Consider the following 24,732-nt stretch of genomic DNA (forward strand, 5'->3'; position numbering starts at 1 on the left):
AAACACAGTAAATTTGTATTTTGTTAGAAAAATTGTCCAGCTTATTCTGTTAACTTACATTAAAGTCCATATGAAAAATACAAGAACTAAATTGTGGGGTTTTTTTTAAAGTTTACTTATAAGGTATTGTCAAAGATTTGACAGTGTAAAATTACTAAGAATTGTAGGGGATCATTCTTCCTATGATGCAAATTACACAAAGCAAAAAAGCTATATTTTCAAAATCAGTTTGTAGGCAATAACCACTCTAGGAAACTGAGAACCTAATTTTAAATACATCTTCAGATATTTGCTTTCTCAGTTGTTTCCATGGAGGTTAAACTCTAACAAATGGCAATTTTTGCTGAGCCTTTTAAAACTCTGGCAAATAATATTCTCCTTTAAAATGCTCAAAACACCTTTGGACAAATACAGATAAAGAAGAATCAAAACTTGACTTATACTAACCGTAAAGGAACAAGATTTTGTAGGCCAGGGCTCCTTGGGTAAAAATAGCTTTGAATCCCACTTCAGTTCTTGAGGCTTGTGGGTGATGAATTTTTCTTTTGAGCTGGACTTTTTTTTCTCATCTTTCAGAGGAGGCAGTCCATAAACTGAAGCAAATTTACAAACAAATAAACTATCATTTGTGCTTAATAACCATACTATGCTATTATTAACAATAGAAGGATTTAAGCTTGCAGCCCATAGCAGACTCGAAAATATAATGCAAACTGTCTGCACTAAGAATTTAACTTAATAGCAATAAGCAAAGTGTGTGCTGTTCTTATTACTTTAGATAAGGCAGGGGCATTTTTAAATACAATGCAAAGTATCCAAATCAGGTAAAGTTTCCATTAACATGGGTAATCAGATGATAGTATATTTTCCTTCTTTGATTTTTTTTTTTTTTTTGACTTCCCAGTCTATTTTACAGCCTTGGGATTTTCTGTATGCCTAACCAGTTAAGAAATAATCATTTTAAAGCATGCCCAGCTTTTAAGCCCAAATAAGATCTTCTGTTGACCCCAGCTAATAACATTACAGCACAATTTAAGAAGCAATTTAAAGCCCCAAATGATTATTTACAAAAAAGAGAGCTTTGATAGCTGTTTTATCATCAAATTTTAAAATGAAAACATTGTAATAAAAACTATGTGAATGAAAATTTTCACCTGCAAACTTTAACTTAAGCATCAACAAAATCTCCCCCCCAAAAAAAATTTCTTGAGCAATAGGATTAATAAAAAGCCCTCTTACTGATCATCATCCAGCTTCTATCTCAGGTATCATTGGGCACTTTGCAAAGTATTGTGTTTTCCCCAAAATAAGCCCTAGCTTGATCTTTGAGGGTGGGCCTAATATAAGCCCTACCCCAAAATTAAGCCATAGTTTTGGGGTGAGGCGCACGCCTAGAAATCAAACTAGGGTGGGGGTTGCAGCCAGGCCTCCAATAAATAGATACTTGCCTCGCCAGACTTCTTCTTATACGGCCAAAGGAGCAGCTTCATTCTGCAGCATTTTGCAGTCAGAGGCATTTCCAGAAGGCCCTTGCAGCCCAAGATATGGATTCAATCTGTAGTTCAGTTTTCAGTTGCACGGGCCTTCCGGAAAGGCCTCTGACTACAAAATTCTGGCCGGAGCTCCATTCTCAGCTGCAGAATGAAGCTGCTCCTTTGATTGCAGAAGAAGTGGGCTGGCTGGGCAGGGCTATCAGTGCTGCCACCATGAGGGAGTGATAAAGATACCTCCCTCCAAAAATAAGACCTGGTGCCTCTTTTGGAGAAAAAAAAAAGATTGGGTCTTATTTTTGGGGAAACATTGTATGCAGGTAGTAGATAGAATCATATGATTACAGTCTGTCTATTACAAACATTAACTATAGCATATTCCCAATGAACTTTTCAGACCTGCCCAAAACAATAATTTAGGAAAGCAGACTTTTGACTCCAATTGATTGAATTGAAAAGGACTTTTACTAAAGATGTTGGTTGTAGGAAGGTGAGGCAGAAACTGAAGTTTATGCTCACTGATACAAAGAGCCAAACCCAACATTCCCCATCCCTCGCCCCAATGTCCGATCTCTTGCCACCCAATCAGGAATAGCCACAATGTTGTGGTAAACTCTGGGTTGTTTAGGCTGCTGGAATTTCACACCCAGGGCAAGTGGCCTTGAAGTTGCCCAACATAAATGGTACAAATAGCTATGTTCTTTTTTGCATGTCAACTACCTGTCCCCATTTCCCACCATTAGATTCACAAGTGTGGATTGCCCCAAATGCCTCCCCCCTTCCCTTTTTATGGCAGGATGCCTGCAAGGCACCAGGCCAATGATGGAGATCCTGACAGAACTCTTATGACTCAATAACTATTTGCTTTTGGTCAGCAGAACACTTTATTAAAAAGGTAAACAGACAGAATTAGACAAACACAAGGCACTAATTTTACAAGTTTTGGATCTAATTCTCACCAACAGAGATGAAATGATAGAAGGTGTTGAAGCCACAGGAAACTTGGGAGGTAGTGATCATGCAATACTGGAATTCAACATTATGGAAGCACAAGCAATAGAACATAGTCAAACTAGAGTTTTGGACTTCAAGAGAGCTAGTTTCAGCAAATGTAGAGAGGGTTTGAGAAGGATTCCATGGATGAGAATCCTCCAGGGGAAAACAATGCAAGAAGCTTGGGAAATTTTGAAAAGCAAGATAATAGAAGCCCAGTCTAGCTCAATACCAATGTTCTGGCCCATATAGCTCTATGGCCCATATAGCTCTATGGCCCAGCTCTATGTTGGAAGGTCTGGCAGTTATTGGGTTAAATGCTAGGTATGTGGATGGGTCAGTGGGAGGAGTTCCAAAAGGTCTTTGGGGGACTTCCTGGACACAAGCCTCATGGGAATCTCTTTGTCTGTAAGAAGCATGGGCCATGGAAGGTCTCCCTATAAGATGGTATAAAGAGCTTTATCTTCTTACCTAAAGGAAAGATCTAAAAGATGAACAAACATGTATTCCCAGCAGCACCAATCTCAACGTGAACGCAAGTAATCTTTCTCATTAAAATATATTTGTTTATTATAAGATCGTTTCTTTTGAGTTAACTATCTGACTGGATTTGAAATATAACACTTTGAAATTTGGGTCAGAATAGTAAGAAGATATATTCATAATTTGTGCCATCTTTTGAAAGCAAATAGTAAATTGGCAAAGATTAATTCTCCTCTCAAAGCTGCAACAGTTTGAAGAAAGAGAATCAAATTGGTTAGCCCTTTCTCTGCATAAACCTTCAAGGAAGTAAAGATTCTCTTGATTTAAAAGCCTGCAAAGCAAAGCCAGCATGTCTGTGTAAAAAACAGCTTTCAAGGAGTGATTCAGAGGTTTTGTTATGCTAATTCGCTTGCTAGCTAACCTTCAAAGTAAAAAGTACCTTGGACCTGTTCTCAAATTAATGTTTATAGCAGAGAGAAAGAAAAACAAAAATCTACACTTTTGTTCCTTGCATGGAAAGTTTGAATTTTAACACCAAAAGGAGCTTGGGCTTTTCCCCCTCCCCTCTTTGCCAGTGAATCACGCAGCCTGAAACAAAGAACTGTTTAATGACTGCCTCTAAAGTTCAGACAAAAGCAAGCTTTATTGCCTTTCAATGAACTCATCTGTTGTCATAGTGACAGCCCTAGGTATGCTCGGAATTTCAGCCAACGTTATAAGGAGGAATCATCGCAGAAGCACCCCCTGGTGGTCATGCAATTTTTTTTTCTAGCTGAGTCACAACAGCCACAATTAATTCAGCACACAACAGAGCAAATCTGTTAGTTAAAGTGCAAGCTACTTAAAGTTATCCCAAGCTACCAACACCCCCCAGAGGGCACAGAGTGATCTTACCAGAAGCATTCACTCACTCACCCAAGCTGAGCACTAAGCTGTCCCAGCTTGAGAGACAGGAAGCAAGAGCCAATTGCCTTCGCCTATTATCACAGCTGATGACCCGGAGTTCCAGCCTGCCACACGCCAGGTGGGAGTTTGTACCTCTACATTCTCTCAGTGGCTCACTAGCAGTAACGTGGCAATAGGAAGAATTTGGCTAGCCTTTCTCCAGATGCCCCCTAGTGTTTAAAGGAAGCTCTACACGCAAGCCTTTAACCGCACCCAGAGAAGCCCCTCTAGTGGACAAAGGGTGAACCTCAAAGCCAGAGCACCCTGGTAGCTGACCCACAGCAAGTGACCCCTAGTGGTGAAAGGGTGAACTGCACTGAAGTACCCACAAACACAGGAGAACGCACCCAGTGGCATCTCCACCCACAGACAGCACCTCAGAAGCTGACCTACAAGTAGCGACCCCTAGTGGTCAAAGAGAGAAATTATTCAAATTCTCTTCAAAATAGCTGAGAAGGACACCGAACCTACCCTAACCATGGAGGAGTGTCTTATTGATTCGGACAAAGGGGTTCAATTAAGCAGCCTAGATGAGACACCCCAACCAGTCAGTCAAGGAGAGATGCTGCAAACAGCCAACCTTGACCAGTACGCAGAGGCTGAAACTCAAGCCTCAACAAAGCCAATAATGTCTCAGGGTCAATACGATCTTAGACAACGCAGAAAGCTCACAGATGCCATGCATTCACATCTGATGGAGAAATGGCACATCATCCACAGGCGCCATGAACGAAGCTGGAAGAGATTATACAAACTCTACCATGAACAGAAGGAGGAACTCTCCCCAGAACGGGCACACGCAGTGAAAGGAGATAAGGAAGATGCCTACGTGCAATGGATGGACTCTGAACAGCAACTCAAGGACATTCAAGAACAGTTAAGAGACCTAAGAGTCGACAGCGAGATGCAAAGCCTCAGGCTAATAAACGAGGAACGTAAGAAGCTTCTAGTGAGCTCACATGGTTCCCCACAGCCCGAACCTCACCAGAAAGGCAGACCAGTCAACAGAGCCGAGTCTGAAGTTTCCCGCTGTTCACATGCACCATCACAATGATCACACGCAGATCCATCCCATGTGTCTGGAAAGGCCTCATCTTTTCACCACATGTCCAAGGCACACTCCAGCGCGTCCCAACACTCGCATATCACAGGACCCTCCCACCATTCAAAGGCATCTTCTCACCAGAGCCACGCATCTCGAGCCTCAGGAGCAGAGAGTATTGCCGCCCATCTCAGGGAAGCACGGATCAATACCGCAATGGCCAACGTTGCTGCAGAAGCAGCAGTAAATGACAAGCTACATAGAGAAGACTTGGCCAAAGCTCAGGCCAACTTTGAGATTTTCCAGCGACAACAGAGAGCAAAAGAGGCAGCCGCAATAGAAGCGATCCTGCAGAGAGAGTTAGAAGATGCCATGTCACCGCCCAATTTGGAAAGTCTAGGAAGGGAAAGTTCTCACAGCCGTGTACAGGCATATGTGGACAACCAAAGTGCACTCCAGAATGCACAGATGAGAGCACCACAGCCAGCCACAAGCCCCCCAAGACCGAGTAGACAAAGAGAGGAATCTCACCGACCTGATTCGCTGGTCAACTGCAGAGTTGATGTCACTACACCTAGGTCACGAGATCCTCCCGCCGTTGCTGCCACATCGAACCTGATGGAACTACCAGCAATGGCAATGACTGCACAGCGGGGAGTGCCACAAGAGCTTTCCACCATCATTACCCCACAGAACCCGCCAAACCATACCACTAATGGCAATTGGATGGATCCATCTGTACCACCAACGGCCCTACAGCAGAACCAGCTGACGCTCAGGGACGAGGTTGAAAGAGTTAAAGCCACACTAAAGTCACTAGAGTCCCTGATGCACCAACAGGAGGCAGCGCCCCAAGGAACTGCCACCACTCCTGAGTACAGAGGACAGCCTCGAGTATCAGCTCTTACAGCCTACCAGGGAGCTAGCTACACTCTACCAGGAACACAGATCTTTCAACACGTAAGCAAGCAGGAGCCTGGGCTCCCTCAGCTCAGTGCCAGTGCAGCAGAGTTCCGACCAAGCCAACAAGGTCCTTTGCACATGACACGGCAAAATACACCCAGCCACCAATATGCCGATGGAAATTACCAGCCAAACTTGGCACGCGCCCCTACTCCTGGAAACGAGGTACCATCGCCACCCGGTTACACCCCTATGAGACTTTACAGAAGCAAACTAGATCTGGCATCCAAGGGTGTACATAAATTCCCCGATAAACCGGGAAAGGACTACATATTGTGGAAGCTCACGTTCCAAACCGCCATCCAAGATGAAGCTATAACATCGAGCGAAGCGCTCGGACACATGAAAAACTGGCTGGGACTGGCTTCCACACGATTAGTAGAGAACACTCAACTAGCCCACCTGGGCAACCCAGCTACCGCCCTTCTCAAAGCTTGGGAAAGGCTCGACGAGCGGTATGGCGGGCATGAACTGACAGAAAAGTCGCTCTTGGATTGCATTTACACCTTCCCTAACATCAATATCAACGATCACACCCAGATGTTGGAATTTGCAGACACGCTCTCGATGCTACATTCAGTCCGCGAGCAACCCAACATGCCAAAACTTACTTGCCTCGATCAGTTCGAGAAGCAAAGGATTATAGTTAGAAAACTACCAAAGCAGTCAAGGGACGAATGGGCCAAAATATCAGAAACCCACAGGAACCAAGATCCCGACGCATCACCCGCCTTCGCTGTACTCGCTGATTTTGTGGCCGACCAAGCAAAACTATGTCGTAATGCCAGCAACTTCGAGCCAACAAAAGACAACTTCAGCCCCAACCGAAGTTCTTCCCAAGCTACAGACAGAACCACACCTTTGGTGTATAAAACAGACATCACGCCTTCCCCACAGAAGTCTCCAGACGAACAAACACCGAGAAGCGTTCTTTCGAACCCTCATCCAACTACCAAAGGTCTGACTTGCCCGATACACAAGGCCTATCACTCTCTAAACGATTGCAGAGTATTTAGAAAAAAAACCCTAGATGACCGGAAGACCCTACTGAAAGAGAATAGGATATGTTTCAAATGCTGTGACTCTATGGATCACACAGCCAAAGACTGCACAGCTAAGGTGAAATGCCACCTGTGTGACAGTGACAAACACCCAGCAGCCTTACATTTGGAACCTAAGACACCGTCCAAGGAGTCACGGCAAGCAGCTCCCACTTCTACCACAACAACAAACACTCAAAGCATCTCCACTAGCATTCCAATAATAGGCCAAACGCACTGTATACAAATATGTGGCAGCTCACCACGCCCGCCCTCATGCTCTCCCATCTTCCTGGCTAAAGTATATCCAGACGGGAAACCGGAGGAGGCTGTGAGAATGTACGTGATATGTGATGTACACAGCACTGACACATTAGGCAGGTCCGCCCTTTTCAATCTCTTTAACCTCCCGACCGGATTGGTAGAGTTCGCAGTAAACACTATCACATCCACCGGCATCACGATGGGAAGGACAATGTCCGGACTTCGTATAGAAGCAATAGACGGGAGCTCTAATTTTCTGTTGCCGACAGTATTGGAATGGGACAACCTACCGATCGAGTGAGGTCAACTTTCGACGCCAGAGATAGCAAGAAACTTTCCTCATCTAGCCCACCTAGCCGATCTTATCCCTCCCTTGGATAACGATGCCGAAATTTTACTATTAGTGGGACGGAACGCCTACGAAACCATCGGCAACGAGGTAAGAATCAGAGGCCCATCAGGCGCTCCGGTGGGACTCAAGATGGAACTCGGATGGACCATCACAGGGGAAGCATGCATTGACAAGCTGCAAACACCAACACAAGCAAACGTCTTAAAGACTTCCATTCTGAGTAATGGGAGAGCTTCACATCTACAACCATGCCAATAACACCTCAAGCTCTCACCTGCGAAGCCTATCATGGGAGCATCAGTGTTCCAAGTCTGCAACAACGACAACGACATAGGACTGTCGATAGAGGACAAAGAATTTCTAGACATCATGGATAAAAAATGTCTACAGAATGAAACCGGAAGTTGGGTAGCCCCCCTTCCCTTCCGCACACTCAGACCACATCTACCTAACAATTATGAGCAAGCGCTCTCTCGGCTCAACAGCCTACGAAGAACCATGCTAAAAAAAGCAGACATGAAAACACACCTGGTAGATTTCATGGAGAAGATGTTCCAGAACGGACATGCAGAAATAGCGCCTCCGATGCAGGACAGGGAAGAATGCTGGTACCTACCATTCTTCGGGGTGTACCACCCTCATAAACCAGGGAAAATCAGAGTGGTTTTCGATGCCAGCGCGCAACACCAAGGGATCTCCCTGAACAAAGTCCTTCTTACAGGACCCGACCTTACCAATAGTTTGTTGGGAATACTCATCCGTTTCAGAAAAGAAGCGGTGGCGGTCATGGCAGACATCCAGCAAATGTTTTATTCATTCTACGTAAGGGAAGATCACCGCAACTACCTGCGTTTTCTGTGGTTCAGTGATGACCACCATACCCAACAGGTGACAGAATACAGAATGCGAGTACATGTTTTCGGCAACGGTTCCTCCCCAGCAATCGCCAATTACGGTCTACAATGCACCACCAGAATAGGCGAAGACAAATTCGGCACCGACACTAGGTGCTTTGTGGAACGGGATTTTTACGTCGATGAAGGCTTGAAATCAGTACCAACCCCTGCCGAAGCCATAGACTTAATAAAAAGGACACGCGGAATGTTAGCAGCAGCTAACCTTAGGTTGCACAAAATAGCATCCAACAGCAAAGAAGTATTAGCGGCTTTCGACCCCGACGATCATGCACAAGGTTTGAAAGACCTCGACTTTGGCACAGACGATCCTCATTTACAACGTAGCCTAGGCCTGTGTTGGGATCTGAAGAAAGATGCCTTCACCTTTAAAACTCCCGCGAAAGACAATGCCTTCACAAGGAGAGGCGTCCTTTCCACAGTCAACAGTCTGTTCAATCCCTTGGGTCTTGCCGCACCTATAACAGTCCAAGGTAAGCTTCTTCTGCGCTCACTCTCCCAACATGCTACCGATTGGGACAAGCCGCTACCACCAGAACGCAAACAGGAGTGGGAGACGTGGTGTAAATCCCTTAGCTGCCTACAAAACATTTCCATTCAGCGCACGTATGTGCCCCTCTCCTTAGCTGCTGCTGCCAAAAGGGAACTACACATGTTTTCAGATGCATCCATACACGCTATTGCAGCTGTAGGATACATAAAAGTCTACAGCGGGGAGAGATGTCATGTTGGCTTCGTTATGGGAAAAGCAAAACTGACCCCATTACAGAGCCACACTATACCCAGGTTAGAACTCTGCGGTGCCGTTCTAGCCGTAGAGATGGCAGAAATAATAACTAAAGCGTTAGACCTCGAATTACAATCCACCACCTTCTACACGGACAGTAAAGTAGTGCTAGGCTACATCCACAATCGAAATAGGCGGTTTTACGTCTACGTAAGCAATAGGGTGGAAAGGATTAGGCGATCCTCACACCCTAACCAGTGGCGCTATGTAGCAACGGAGCAGAATCCAGCTGATCAAGCAACGCAGTCCATTCCTGCTTCGAAGTTGGTAGATTCAATTTGGTTAACGGGTCCCGCGTTTTTGGTGCATCCTAACAACCAAAAGTTGAAAGTACCAGAGAACTATGAGCTGGTAGAACCAAACCAGGATAAAGACGTGCGGCCCCAAGGACACAATCATTCGCCTGAACGGAGCGCGATATCGACTGCTCAGTTAACTTGCCTCCTTGCAAACGTCAAGGAAGCAATCAAAGCTTCTCCTCATCGTTCTCTGAACCCCGCGCGTTTTGAACGCTTCTCCAAGTGGAGACCTTTAGTAGCAGGAGTGGCCAAAATAGTCCGTTTTCTACACCATAATATAAGCATCCCCGAAAGTCATCTCCAGGCCGAGAAAGGGATTCTTCGAAGCATACAACAAGACTCATATCCATTAGATTTTGCGTGTCTAGCAGCACATAGACCTCTCCCTAAGAATAGTTCTCTCCTGAAATTGAATCCATTTTTGGACAGTCATAAATTGTTGCGAGTAGGAGGACGTATAGCCAATGCTGAGGTAGTGTTACACCTCAAACACCCTATTATCCTCCCAGCTCGTCAACACATCACACACCTATTAATTCAACATCACCACAATACCATCCACCATCAAGGCAGACATTTCACGGAAGGCGCAGTCAGAGCGGCAGGCCTTTGGGTCGTGGGAGTCAAAAGATGCATCGCCACCATGCTGCACAAATGTCTACATTGCCGTAAACAAAGAGGGCCAACTCAACACCAACTGATGGCTGCCTTACCAGTCGAACGCCTAATACCTGCACCACCTTTCACCAATGTGGGCTTAGATGTATTCGGACCTTGGGACGTATTGGCTCGTCGAACCAGAGGTGGACACACCAATAGCAAACGTTGGGCTGTACTCTTCACATGTCTCAGCATCAGGGCGATCCACATAGAAGTCATTGAAGCTATGGATTCTTCTTCTTTCATTAATGCGCTAAGAAGATTCCAAGCCCATAGAGGACCAGTCAAAATGTTTAGGTCTGATCGCGGAACTAATTTTATAGGGGCCTGTAAGGAATTGCAAATTGACGAAGGCATTCATTCCGACTCACACATCGGCAAATACCTCCTAGCCCAAAATTGTGCCTGGACTTTCAACCCCCCCCCATGCATCTCACATGGGAGGAGCGTGGGAACGCATGATAGGCGTCGCCCGCAGAATCCTGGACTCTATGTTGACTACGACACCCAAACTTACGCACGAAGTTCTCACGACCCTCATGGCAGAAGTTGCAGCTATCATCAATGCGCGACCTTTGGTTCCAGTATCCTCAGACCCTGAAAATCCAACCATACTCACCCCAGCAACTTTATTGACTCAAAAGACAGGCGATTGGCCAATACCAGCAGGAAACTTCACCATCAAAGACTCGTATGTACGACAATGGAAGCAAGTTCAGCTACTGGCCAACACCTTCTGGAAAAGATGGAGGCAAGAGTATTTATCTACCCTCCAAGAACGGCGTAAGTGGAAGACCAAAGAGCCCAACCTACAAGAAGGCGACCTAGTCTTGCTGAAGGACAAAGATGTTCAAAGAAATCATTGGCCTATGGGACTCATACAACAGACCATACCTAGTCCCGATGGTCTCGTCCGCCAAATTGAGGTTCAGGTAGTGAAACCACATGAGTCTGATCAAGACTCCACGTCTCTTGTTAAAAAAACCTACACCAGACCAATCACCGACCTAGTTTTGTTGCTAAAGAAGGCCGACTTGGAAAACTGACCCTTCAGTTCCAGCTGTTGTTCCTGATTCTTCATATCCGGCTGTTCCAGCGTTTCCAGATCCAGCTGTTTATGTTTCCCAGGTTTTTCAGTTCCTGAGTATCCTGTGAATCCAGTTCCCCTCGTTCCCGAGAAGCTTGGGTTCCAGTTTTTTCTGTTCCAGATTTGGCTCCAGTTTCCTTCACAAGCAGAAGACCCTGTCTCACTGGGAGACAAGACTGCATACCAGAACAATTGGCCCACCCACATAATGAACTAGTCCACCCAGCTGAGATCCAGATTGTGAAGCCACGTGAGTCAAAGACACTTGTGTACCAGGCTGATCACCGATTTGGTCCATTGCTGATGAAGACTGAACCAGAAGATTAAACCTCAAATTATGTATTGTCTTATGCATTGTTTGATGTAACATTTGCTTATTCCCTTCAGCATAATAGTGCATGTTTTATGTTTACCTTATAGTTATGCATGTTTGATACCAAGTTTTATCTATTTAGTCACAAGTTAACCACAATGAGTATTGCATGCCTTGATGCTACGTTTTTACTATTTTAGTAGTGGAAATATAAATTTCCAAGCGGGGAGTGTTCTGACCCATATAGCTCTATGGCCCATATAGCTCTATGGCCCAGCTCTATGTTGGAAGGTCTGGTAGTTATTGGGTTAAATGCTAGGTATGTGGATGGGTCAGTGGGAGGAGTTCCAAAAGGTCTTTGGGGGACTTCCTGGACACAAGCCTCATGGGAATCTCTTTGTCTGTAAGAAGCATGGGCCATGGAAGGTCTCCCTATAAGATGATATAAAGAGCTTTATCTTCTTACCTAAAGGAAAGATCTAAAAGATGAACAAACATGTATTCCCAGCAGCACCAATCTCAACGTGAACGCAAGTAATCTTTCTCATTAAAATATATTTGTTTATTATAAGATCGTTTCTTTTGAGTTAACTATCTGACTGGATTTGAAATATAACACTTTGAAATTTGGGTCAGAATAACCAACAAAGAGGAAAAATAACAGCTCTCAAAAGAAACCAGCATGGCTGCATAAAGAACTCTCTGACAAATTGAAAGATAAAAAGGACAAGTATAGAAAGTGGAAAGAGGGGCACATAACTAAATCAGAATATCAACAAATAGCCCGAGCCAGCAAAGATGAAGTGAGGAAAACCAAGGCTCAAAATGAACTAAGGCTTGCAACCAAAGTCAAAAATAACAAAAAAGCTTCTTTCAACATGTAAAAAATAAGAAAAAAAGTGAAGGAAACAATTGGTCCATTAGTGGGTGAAAGTGGTAAGAAGGTGACTAGCAATAGGGAGAAAGCAGAACTATTTAACTCATTTTTTGCATCTGTCTTTACACAAAGGGAAAAAACAGACCAACCTATCAAAAATAGTGCCATAAAAAAACAGTATAGAAACACAAGTTAAGATAGGCAAGAAAATGATAAGTGAGCACCTGTCCAGCCTAGATGAGTTCAAATCACCAGGACCAGATGGATTACACTCCAAGGTTCTCAAGGAACTGGCAGATGTGATCTCAGAACCACTGGTGTTGTGTCCTGAGGCTACAAATGCAGGCTTGGGATGTTGCAATGGTTCCGGGCTTGCAGAAGCTGCCCGGGACCAGACTGAGTGGCGCTGACTTTGCGCACATGCGCAAGGTGCGAAAAGGGCCTGATGATGTTGCCATTATGTCCGGGGACCTGGGCATATAAAAGGAGGCCTGCGTGCCTTTGCTCGTTGTTGGAGTTTTGACTGAATGCACAGTAAAGGGTTGTTATACAGCAATGTGTCCCCTTCCTTTGCCTTCACTTCAAGGACTTAACACTGGCGATGAAGGTGGGATTTTTCACAAGAAAAATAGAAAGAAGCTATAAGACTCACCCAAAAGAAGTCCTGAAAGGGGAAAAACAGCATTAAAATCAGCATCCATCTTGCCAGTACAGCGTCGCTGGAGGGTGAGTTTGGCTGAAAGAACCTTTCCCTGAAGAAGCGAGTGGTGAAGCACAAGCTACAATGGCGAAGATCGGCTGCTTGTCAGAATTTGACGTTGTGCACCTGGAAAGATGGGAATCATACGTCACGAGGGTGGAGAACTATTTCAGAGTCAACCAAATTCGTGAAGATGGGCTGAAGGCTGCCACACTGTTGTGTGTATGCGGACAAGAGACTTTTGAGATTGCTGAAAACCTAGTGGTTCCTGCTTCTCTGGAAGGCATAAGGTACACAGATTTAAAGAAGCTTCTGAAGGAACATTTCCAGCCAAGTTGTCCATCATTGCATGGAGCCACACATTTGAACAAAGGGATCAGAAGCAGGAGAATCTGCTAAAGACTTTATTGCGACCTTGAGACGAGCAGCCAGACGAGTTTAAAGACTTAGAAGAAAGGCTGTGCAACCATTTTGTATGCGGATTAAGGAATAGAGACTTACAGCAAAAGATCTTCGCTAAGGAAGATGTCTCTTTCCAAGATGCTCTGTGAGAGATAACAGCAGAGGAAGCAGCAGGAGGGGCAGTCAAAAACATGTGGCCCAACAGAAGCTCTCCGTAGACCGTCGCCGTTCACCAGGAGAACGTGAGAGAAGAGTTGGAAGAAGTTCCTGAAGATGAGGTGGACAAGCTTTACCAGATAGCTGGAAGGAGACAGAAGGAACGCACAGAAAAGGCTTCAACGGCCCTGCAATGCTTCAGGTATGGAGGACGCTACAAATGAGCTGACTGCCAGTTCCGTTCCACCATTTGCAGGGCATGCGGTAGGCAAGGCCACATCTCATCCATCTGTTTGGGTCATCAGAAGGAACAACCTAAAGAAGAATTGCATCTGAAAGGTACCAGGGTCCCCAGCCAAAATAGGGTGGGTTTCTGCACAACACAGGCACACATAAACCCTTAAAGAAGAGACTGTCCCTTAAAGTAAGGTTCCTTTATCCATGGAATTGGACACTGGGTCCACTCTTTCCATAATTTCCCTCAACACATTCAGGAAGATTTGTAGCAGCAGTGGCCTTCGAGTTAAACTCAGGCCATCCAAGGTGATATTCACTGACTTTCAGAATTCTAAGGTGTGTGTTAAGGGGAGGCCACCCTTAAGGTACAGTACAAGGATTTTGAGGGTCCCTTAGATGTGTTGGTTGTTGGGGGTGAACACACGAGTTTCATTGGACTCGATTGGTTTGAGGCTCTGGGAATCCAGGTCATGGGGCTGCACCATTTGCAAACGTTAAGTCTTGCAGAAGTCTGCAAGGAATTTGAAGTTGTGTTTAGTTCTGAGCTTGGAACCTACAGAGGGCCTCCAGTTTCATTACGATTAGATCCTTCCATAACACCCATTAGGGTCAAGCCTAGGAGGATACCTTTTGCCCTCAAAGGCAAGATTGATGCTGAGCTGGACAAATTGCTGTAGCAGGGCATCTTGGAACCTGTAGATTCTAGTCCTTGGGAAACTCCCATAGTAACTAGTAAGTTAGTAAGGCTAATGGGGACATATGTATTTGTGCAGATTACAAGTGCATACTAAACAAGGCACTACAGCAACATGCTTATCCAGTACCTGTAGTAAGTCACATTCTGGCTTCCCTAAAAGGGGGGCGCATTTTTGCAAAACTTGACCTGGCACAGGCCTATCAACAGTTGCCTGCTGATGAAGCAGCTGTGGAGGCTCAGACAATTGTCACCCATAGAGGGGCTTTTAAGGTAAAGAGATTGCAATTTGGGGTGAATATAGCCCCTGGCATATTCCAAAGTGTCATGGAAAACACATTGAGAGGTATTCCTAGAGTCTGTCCACATTTTGATGATGTCCTCATTGCAGGGGAATCATCCCAAAACTTGGCAGAGAGATTGAGGGCTGTCTTACTTCATTTTAGAAGAGCAGGCCTTAAGTTAAAAAAAGACAAGTGTAAGATAGGAGTCAATTCTACTGACTTTTTGGAATTCAGGATAGATGCTCAAGGCATTCACCCTTCTGATGCTAAATTAAAGGCCATTCAGCAAGCCCCAAGCCCTAAGTCTAAGGGCGAACTTCAAGCCTTTTTGGGCCTTTTGAACTTCTACCATGCATTTCTGCCACATAAAGCTGCTATAGCTGAGCCTTTGTATAGGCTCTTAGACAAACAAGCCTGTTGGCAGTGGTCCATGAAAAAAAGTTTCAATGAGGTTAAATCCTTGCTTACTTCCAATGCAATGCTAGCTCACTTCAATGAGCAACTGCCTGTTTGCATTGCCTGCAATGCTTCTCCTTATGGAGTATGGGCTGTCCTTAGCCATCTGATGGCTGATGGGACACAGGTCCCTGTGGCTTATTATTCCAGAACACTGTCTTCTGCTGAGCGTAATTACGCTCAGATTGACAGGGAAGCGCTGGCCATTGTGGCTGGCATTAGGAAGTTTCGTGATTTCCTATATGGTCGCCATTTCATGGTCTACACTGACCATAAGCCACTGCTGGGGTTGTTTACCACAACCAAACAGACCCCACATATCCTTTCTCCTTGTATGCTGAGATGGTCCATTTTCTTGTCAGCATATGACTACACGCTGATTCACAAACCTGGAAAGGAAATGGGCCATACTGATGGCCTAAGTAGATTACCCTTGCCAGTCTTGGAGCCTGACCCTGCTCCAGCAGTTAATATTCTGTCCATTCAAGAATTGCCTGAGTCTCCCCTCAATGCTAGAGATGCAGCTGCAGAAACTGCCACTGATCACACACTTACACGTGTGTTGTCGTGGGTGTTGTCAGGTTTCTGGCATAAGAGGCATGAGTTGTCCACTTTCAAGGGTTGCCTGTTATGGGGAAGTAGGGTAGTAATCCCTGTCTCATTGAGGTCTAGAATCTTAATCTCTCTACATGAGGGACACCCTGGGATAGTCAGGATGAAAGCGCTTGTGCATAGCCATTTGTGGTGACCTGGCCTTGATAAAGCCATCGAGGCCCAGGTACATGGGTGCCAAGTGTGCCAACAGTCCCGGCCTGAAATGCCTCAGGCCCCAGTTCATAGGTGGGAGGAAACCTTAACAACATGGTCTAGGGTACACATTGATTACGCTGGGCCCTTTCAGGGGCAATTCTTCCTAGTTGTTGTTGATAGCCATTCCAAGTGGCTAGAGGTTGTTCCTGTGACCTCCACTACTACTGCCAAGACTATCCAGGTGCTGAGAGGTATTTTTGCAGCTCATGGCTTTCCAGATGTTCTGGTTTCAGATAACAGTCCTCAATTCACTTCTTCTGAGTTCCAGGCTTTTCTTCAAGCCAATCTGATCCGCCATGCAACTTGGGCTCCTTTCCACCCATCCACCAACGGGATGGCTGAGCGTATGGTGCGCACCACCAAGGATGCCCTCAAGAGATTGACTTATGGTGACTGGTATTACAGGTTAGCAGACTTTCTTCTTGCACATCACACCACACCTTGCACATCCACCGGGAAGAGTGCTGCTGAACTCCGCTGGGGTTACCGGTTCATTACTAAGCTGGACAGACTGCATCCTGATCAGGTGACATCTCAGATGCCACATCCACGAGCACCAAGGTGACTTCACATGGGTGATCCAGTTTGGACTCGGAACTATGGACCTGGTCATTTCTGGATACCAGCTGTGGTCTGCAAGGTCTCAGGACCTTTGTCCTATGAAGTGTCCTTGGCTGACTGCCACGTTATTCGGCAGCACATAGATCAGCTGCGTGCAAGGGCTGGATCTACAATCTTCCACTCTGGTCTCTGAACGGGGGGGGGGGGAAGGCTATAGAATGCATTCTGAGGATCAAATGTCAGCAGCCATTACTGGCCGCTGAGGAGGTCATTGATCCCCCATCTCGGGGTTCTGCAAGTGCTCCGAACAGGAAGTCATGGGGCAGGGGGCCACCCCATACACCCATACATACTCCAGCCAGGGAGTCACACCGGGGATATCCACATTATTCACCCATAGCTAGCAATATTCCAGACAGGGAGACTGACTGGGGGTATCCAAATAACTCACATTTTGCAAGAGAACTGGCAACACAGCAGGGAAGCAGGCCAAATTCTGCAGTTGCTCCCAGAAGAAAGTCCTCTGTAAGGGGGGCAAACAGAGAGGCTACTCCTGATACTGGCACCTCAGGTCTGACCTTGGGGTCCACTGGATACTGGGACCCTGTAGCCACCCCTGACTATCCATCTGTTGACCTTGGGTTCGAGGGACAGTGTGCCCAAGAAGGGTCCATTGTGGATCTGGGGACTACCACCCCCTCCAAGGGATGTTGGGTTGAGCGCAGAGGGCACAGCCAACCAGCAGATGGGCAGATCAACCAGGTACTCAGGGCAGCAAAGCCCTGACCTGCTGAGCTTGGCGGGTGAGCAGGTAGGTCAGGCAACAATACCTGGGTCTTCTGAGGCAAGCAGGAAACAATGTCCTGGCTCACCTAGCCTAGGGGGCAAAGGAAAGGAACCAGCAAACTCTCCCAGTCTGAGGAGGTCACAAAGGGCCAAGTGTCCTCCCAAATATCTTTCAGACTTTGTGAAGTTGCTGACCAGCTACCAGGGGGATTAACCTTAAGATTATTAGTTACTATTGTATTTTGTTTTACTTATGATTTTAAGTGTCTTAGTTGACATAACAAGGATAGGAATTGTGGGTGGTGGCAATCTCAGGTATTCCCTTCCATGCTTGACTGTCAGAAATGTTTCAAGCTAGGGGGGAGGGGTGTTGTGTCCTGAGCCTGCAAATGCAGGCTTGGGACGTTGCAATGGTTCTGGGCTTGCAGAAGCTGTCCGGGACCAGACTGAGTGGCGCCGGCTTTGCACACATGTGCAAGGCGCGAAAAGGGCCTGATGATGTTGCCATTATGTCCAGAGACCTGGGCATATAAAAGGAGGCCTGCGTGTCTTTGCTCGTTGTTGGAGTTTTGACTGAATGCACAATAAAGGGTTGTTATACAGCAATGTGTCCTTTTCCTTCGCCTTCGCTTCAAGACTTAACTACTGAACTATATTTTTCAAAGATCTTGGAACACTGGGGAACTACCAGAGGACTGGAAAAGAGCTAATGTAGTTCCCATCTTCAAAAAAGGGAAAAAAAATGGATCCAGGAAATTACAGACCTATCAGCCTGACCTCAGTACCTGGGAAGATTCTGGAAAAGATAATCAAACAACGAATCAGCAAACACCTAGAGGCAAACAAAGTCATTACTAAAAGCCAACATGGATTTGTCAAAAACAAATCATGCCAGTCAAATCTTATTGCATTCTTTGACCAAGTGACAAAATTAGTGCATCAGAGGAATGCTGTGGATATAATTTACTTGGACTTCAGTAAGAGCACTGGGCTCTGTTCTAGGCCCAGTGCTCTTCAACATCTTCATCAATGATTTGGACGAGGGGATAGATGGGGAACTCATCAAATTTGCAGATGACACCAAGCTGGCAGGAATAGCCAACACTCCAGAAGACAGGCTTAAGATACAGGAGGACCTGGATAGACTTGAACACTGGGCGCTATCTAACAAAATGAAATTCAGTGGTGAAAAAAGTAAGGTTCTACATTTAGGCAAGAAAAACCAAATGTACAGGTATAGTATAGGGGGCACCTTGCTCAATAGTAGTAACAGTGAGAGGGACCTCGGAGTCCTAGTAGACAATCACCTAAATATAAGCCAGCAGTGTGCTGCAGCTGCCAAAAAAGCCAATTCAGTGCTGGGCTGCATTAACAGAGGGATAGAATCAAGATCACGTGAAGTATTAATACCACTTTACAATGCCTTGGTAAGGCCACACTTGGAATACTGCATCCAGTTTTGGTCACCACAATGTAAAAAAGATGTTGAGACTCTAGAAAGGGTACAGAGAAGAGCAACAAAGATGATTATGGGGCTGAAGGCTAAAACATATAAGGAACAGTTGCTGGAATTGGGTATGTCTAGTTTAATGAAGAGAAGGACGAGAGGGGACATGATAGCAATGTTCCAATATCTCAGGGGCTGCCACAAAAAAGAGGGAGTCAAGCTATTCTCCAATGCACCTTAAGGCAGGATGAGAAGCAACGGATGGAAACTGATCAAGGAGAACTTAGAACTAAGGAGAAACTTCCTGACAGTTAGAACAATTAACCAATGGAACAACCTGCCTCCAGAAGCAGTGAATGCTCCAACACTGGAAGTTTTTAAGGAGACTGAACAGCCATTTGTCTGAAATGGTGTAGGGTTCTTGCCTGAGCAGGGGGTTGGACTCGATGACCTCCAAGGTCCCTTCCAACTTTATTATTATTATTATTATCATTATTATCATCATTATGGATCATCGCACAGTCAGCCAGATGTTCAGACTGGATTTGGCATTTTGTCTACCTATCGAGTCCTTACCCAGGACCTGGGATAGGCAGATGTAGATGTTTGATGGTATTACAGATATCGTCGCAGGATGGAAGCAGTTCCTAATAAGGCCGCCTTTTGCAATTGACTAATAGCGAATTTGTCAATGCCAATGGTGTTCAAGTGGTGCTCCAGTTGTTTTGGGATTGCACCCAAGGAGCCTATGACTATTGGTACTACCCTTGCTTGCTTTTGCCACAGTCTTTCTATTTCTATTTGTAGGTCTTTGTATTTTGTTACCTTCTCCAGTTCTTTCTCTTCTATTCTGCTATCTCCAGGCACTGCCACGTCCACTATCCAGACTTTTTTGTCTTTCTCATCGACAATTGTTAAGTCTGGGGTGTTATGTTGCAGGTGCTTGTCTGTTTGAATTCTGAAGTCCCAGAGCAGTTTAATTTTATCATTTTCTATGACTTTCTCTATTTTATGATCCCACCAGTTTTTGCTTACAGGCAAATGATATTTTTTGCAGATCTTCCAATGCACCATTGTTGCTACTTTGTCATGCCGCTGCTTGTAATCAGTTTGTGCAATCTTCTTGCAACAGCTTACCAAGTGGTCCACTGTTTCTTCAGCTTCTTTGCATAGGCGGCACTTACTGTCTGTTGCTGTCTTCTCAATTTTGACTTTGTATGCATTTGTCCTTAAGGCTTGGTCTTGTGCAGCCAGAATTAGTCCCTCGGTCTCTTTCTTCAATTTTCCTGCTCTTAGCCATTGCCAGGTTTTATTGTTATCTGCTTTCCCAGCTATTTTTTTCATGTATTGGCCATGTAGTGCTTTGTCTTCCCATGCCTCTATTCTGTTCTTCATTTGGTCTTTCTTGTAGGCCAGTTTGGTCTCTCCAGTAGTTAGTAAGCCTTTCTGATATACTAATTTCAGTGCATCTTCATCATTGTTCTTCAGATATTCTTCCAAAGCCATTTTTTCTTCTTCAACCATCTGATGTACTTGTAGCATTCCACGCCCACCTATTTGCCTTGGTAGATAAAGTCTATCAATGTCACTGCGTGGATGAAGGGCATGATTCATTGTCATTATTTTTCTGGTCTGCCTATCCATTGCTTTTAGTTCTGCTTGAGTCCAGTCCACTATTCCAGCTGTGTACCTAATGACTGGGATTGCCCAGGTGTTGATTGCCTTTATGGTATTTCCTCCATTGAGTTTGGATTTTAAGATCTTCTTCACTCTCTTGATGTATTCACCTCTAATCTTTTTCTTGACTTCAGTGTGCTTGATGTTGTCAGCTTGAAGGATACCCAAGTATTTGTAGTACTCTTCCTCATCCAGACTCTTAATGTTATTTTCGTGGGGCATCTTGATTCCTTCAGTTTTCATTATTTTTCCTTGTTTGATAGTAAGTGTGGCACATTTGTCCAAGCCAAACTCCATTACAATATCTTGGCTATATATACGGACAGTGTTGAGCAGCGATTCTATTTCAGATGATGTTTTTCCATACAGCTTCAGATCATCCATATAAAGGAGGTGGGATAGTCTGCAGATGTTTTTGATGTTTGATAGCCATGTCCTGAGTTATTCAGTATTGTTGACAGAGGAAACAGTGCAATAACAAATAGTAATGGTGATAATGAATCTCCTTGAAATATTCCTCTCTTGATATTAACCTCTCCCAGCCTCTCACCATTGATCTGCAACTGTGTCTTCCATTGTGCCATCGATCTTTGCACAAATTTTCTGATGTTTCTACTGACTCCTGTTATTTCTAGGCACTTGATTATCCAATCATGTGGCAGAGAGTCAAATGCCTTTTTGTAGTCAATCCATGCCACATTCAGGTTGGTCTTCCTTCTCTTGCAGTTTTCCAAGATCATTTTGTCTATTAGGAGTTGATCTTTTGTTCCTCTGCTATTGGGGCGGTTTCCTTTCTGCTCAGGTGGAAAGAGATTGTTTTCAACTAGATGCTGTTGCACTGCATCAGCTACTACACCAGTTAGTAATTTGAAAGTTGTTGGTAAGCAGGTAATTGGCCTGTAGTTACCTGGTGTTGCCCCTTTTGCTGGATTTTTCATTATTAGGTAGGTTTTCCCAGTTGTTAGCCACTTTTCAATTTCTCCTCCTTGTAGTATATTGTTGAACTGTTTGGCAATGAGTGGGTGTATAACAGTTAGATGTTTCAACCAAAACCCATGCAGTTCATCTTCACCTGGTGCTGACCAATTTTTGATTTTCTTTGCTCTTTTTTCTACCATTTTTGTTGTTATTACTAGTTCTTTCATTTCAACTTCTGTTTTATTTGCATCCACCTCTTTTAACCAAGCCGCATCCTTGTTGTATTTCTTTGGGTTATCCCATATCTGCTTCCAGAACTGCACTGTTTCTTCCTTGTCAGGTACTGACTGATTCCTTGCAGTTTCTCCATTGATGGATTGGTAGAAACGTTTCTGATTGGATTGAAATTGGAGGTTCTGCCTATAGTTTGCAATTCGAGCTTCATATCTACTGATTTTCCTGGCTATAGCTGTTATTTGTTGCTTTATTATTTCCAGTGCTTCCTTGATCTTCCTTGTTTCTAAGTGGTATTTCTTGATTAGGTATTCTTTGGTCTTCTTGTTCTTCAGCTTCTTTTCTTTCATCTGTTCTAGCTTGCTTGCATGTGATCTTAACTTGCTGATCTTATTTTCTAGTCTAACCTTCCATTTTTCTGGTGCACTGTTTGTTTGTTTTTCTTCTTTGTTGATTTTGCATCCCAGGTATTCTGTTATAACTGCAGCTGTGCTGTACATTAGTTGGTTTGTTTCTTGCAGTGAATTGGTGCTTATACTTGATATTGCAGTATTTGCATCTTTTAATGCTTGTGCTAGCTGTTTCTTTGGAACAAGCTTCAATGCAGGTAGCCTTATTCTGTTGTTTTTGTGCTGTTCTAGATGCTCAGTTATTCTTTGTTTCAATTCTTTTATTTCTTTAGTTAGAGGGTTTTGTTCTTCCTGAGGAGAGGTGCCTGGTTTCCAAATGAGAACAGTTGTATATCTCTGCTGGATTCCTTCACTGCCAACTCCCCCTGGTTTGCCTCTACATTCTGAATTACTTCTGGTAAGGCTTTGATTTCTTTGCCCTGGGTAAACCTTTGCAGTTCGTCCAATTCTGTTTCTGTGAATACTTTATTTCGTGTTATAAATCGGCGTTGATCTGCTAGTCTCTGTTCTGTTATTTCTGATTCTGGATGTTGTTCTTTCCAGAACTGGTGCATTCGTTTTAGATATCCTCTTCTTGTTGGACTTGATCTGTAGTAACAGATCATTATTTCTTTGTTTTCCATCACTGTGTATCTGCGACGGGTAAACACCTTTTCTTCCAGTAGTTCTGCAGCTGCTGGCCCTGGTTGCTCAGCCAACAGTCCTGAGTCCTGTAACCCATTTTTCACCAGATATCCAGGAACTCCAATATCTAGTGCGGACCTTGTTAACCCGGGCGTCGTCCGAGCCAGTATGGCATTCTGAAATTTACGTCTCACCATATTTTTTATGGGAGAGACACTCTTTGTCTGACTCCTCTGATGAGACCTGTCCAGTATGGTTGAACCTCTGGCATAGCTCTCATTTTCCTCAGAGTACACAAGCCCCACAACCACGTCAAGGTAGTGCCTCACTGGGGGTTATTATTATTATTATTATTATTATTATTATTATTATTATTATTATTATTATTATTTCAATAGAACTAAAGAAAAGAAAAAGGAATTCTATAGGTCAGATTAAAGATCTAATTAGTCCAAGATCCTATTTCCCACAATAAATGGCTTTTTCCTTATGTAAGATCCCAACACTTACTTAAACTTGAGATATCATATCAATCTAATCAGATAACCCATGTGGAGGCTTCTTAGACAGCTCTTTATTTGATCAAATAAAATGGCTGGGTGGCCAACAATCTAGAATGCTGGCAGAGTTACATCCAGAAGTGCCACACCTTAGAAAGTTAATATCATTGCTTTATAACTTTGTTAGCCAATGAAAATCAGACAACAGAACCATTACATCATAAGGAAGACATCAATCATTCCTGTACACTCTCTTATTCCCTCCTTCATTACATTGCATCCATGTACATATTTCCCATCCTTGCATGAGATTTTCCTGGTGCAAAAGCCGATTACAAAAAGCAAGAAAGCTACAGTTAGACTAAACAATTTCCCTTTGTTCCAGAAACTTTCACTTATACACGTAGTCTTCAATTTACAACAATTCATTTAATGACCATTCAAAGTTAGAAAGGCACTGGAAAAAGTGACTTATGACAATTTTTCACTGTTATGACCTTTGAACCATCCACATAATCATGTGATCAAAATTCAAATGCTTGGCAACTGGTTCATACCTATGACCGTTACTGTGTGCCAAGGTCATGTGATCACTTTTTGCAACCTTCTGACAAGCAAAGTCAATCAGGAAGCCATAAATTACTAACTTATCAACTGCAGTGATTTATTTAACAACTGTGGCAAGAAATATTGTAAAATGGGACAAATCTCACTTAATAAATGTACATTGAACAATTTTGGGCTCAATTGTGGTTGTAGTCAAGGACTACTGGTGTTGTTTCTTAACAATTGGCATTACCTATAGCTGAATATACTTGACTGAAATCCACCTCAGGGAAACAGACCTGGGCATCATGCAAAAAGCTGGTATGTCCTGATGGGGATATTTCTATTTGAGTACAAATGATTGGTTTCAACTTCCAAACAAAACAAAACAAAACAAAACAAAACAAAACAAAACAAAAATCCTTCTTGAGAAAAGACATGGCTCTCAAAGTTAAACTTGTGGAGTGTTCTCTGAGTTTAGTTGTTTGCTTTAGATATTATATTACCAGGTAGATAATGTTTTCTATGCTAGAAGAAAGTGTTTTTATCCAATAGCTTGCCCTATACATGTTGGAAGAGGGTGTTGTTTTTTTCTTGATTCCTTAATTAGGTGATGTTTACCACATTTCTCTCTGGTGTTAATCCTGTTGTTAATCACTGTTTGTTTGGTTGTTGATTGTTGTTGATCATTCTGGTCTTTTTGTTTCCTTCTTAGCTTTTTTATTGTCTCTTATAAATAACATAAATTTGGCTTATCTCTGTGTCTGTTGATGACTGATTT

At 44.0% G+C, this 24,732-nt stretch overlaps 1 protein-coding gene and 1 long non-coding RNA gene across 3 annotated transcripts in view; one reads left to right on the plus strand and one right to left on the minus strand.

The window, feature by feature from the left end:
- LOC120308160 overlaps positions 1 to 24,732 on the plus strand; it is a 79,312-nt gene that overhangs the window by 30,547 nt on the left and 24,033 nt on the right. The window lies entirely within an intron of this gene.
- The window catches only part of LOC120308156 (uncharacterized LOC102725191 homolog), a 48,755-nt gene that overhangs the window by 6,640 nt on the left and 17,383 nt on the right, over positions 1 to 24,732 (minus strand). For both annotated transcript variants that reach the window (XM_039343795.1, XM_039343796.1), the window contains one exon: positions 448 to 593. In XM_039343795.1, the coding sequence (XP_039199729.1) occupies positions 448 to 593 (146 nt within the window). The remainder of the gene's footprint in view (positions 1 to 447; positions 594 to 24,732) is intronic.

The sequence above is a fragment of the Crotalus tigris genome, unplaced genomic scaffold (genome assembly GCF_016545835.1).
Source record: "Crotalus tigris isolate CLP2741 ecotype Arizona unplaced genomic scaffold, ASM1654583v1 scf7180000017873.753527, whole genome shotgun sequence".
NCBI classification, from domain to species: domain Eukaryota; kingdom Metazoa; phylum Chordata; class Lepidosauria; order Squamata; family Viperidae; genus Crotalus; species Crotalus tigris.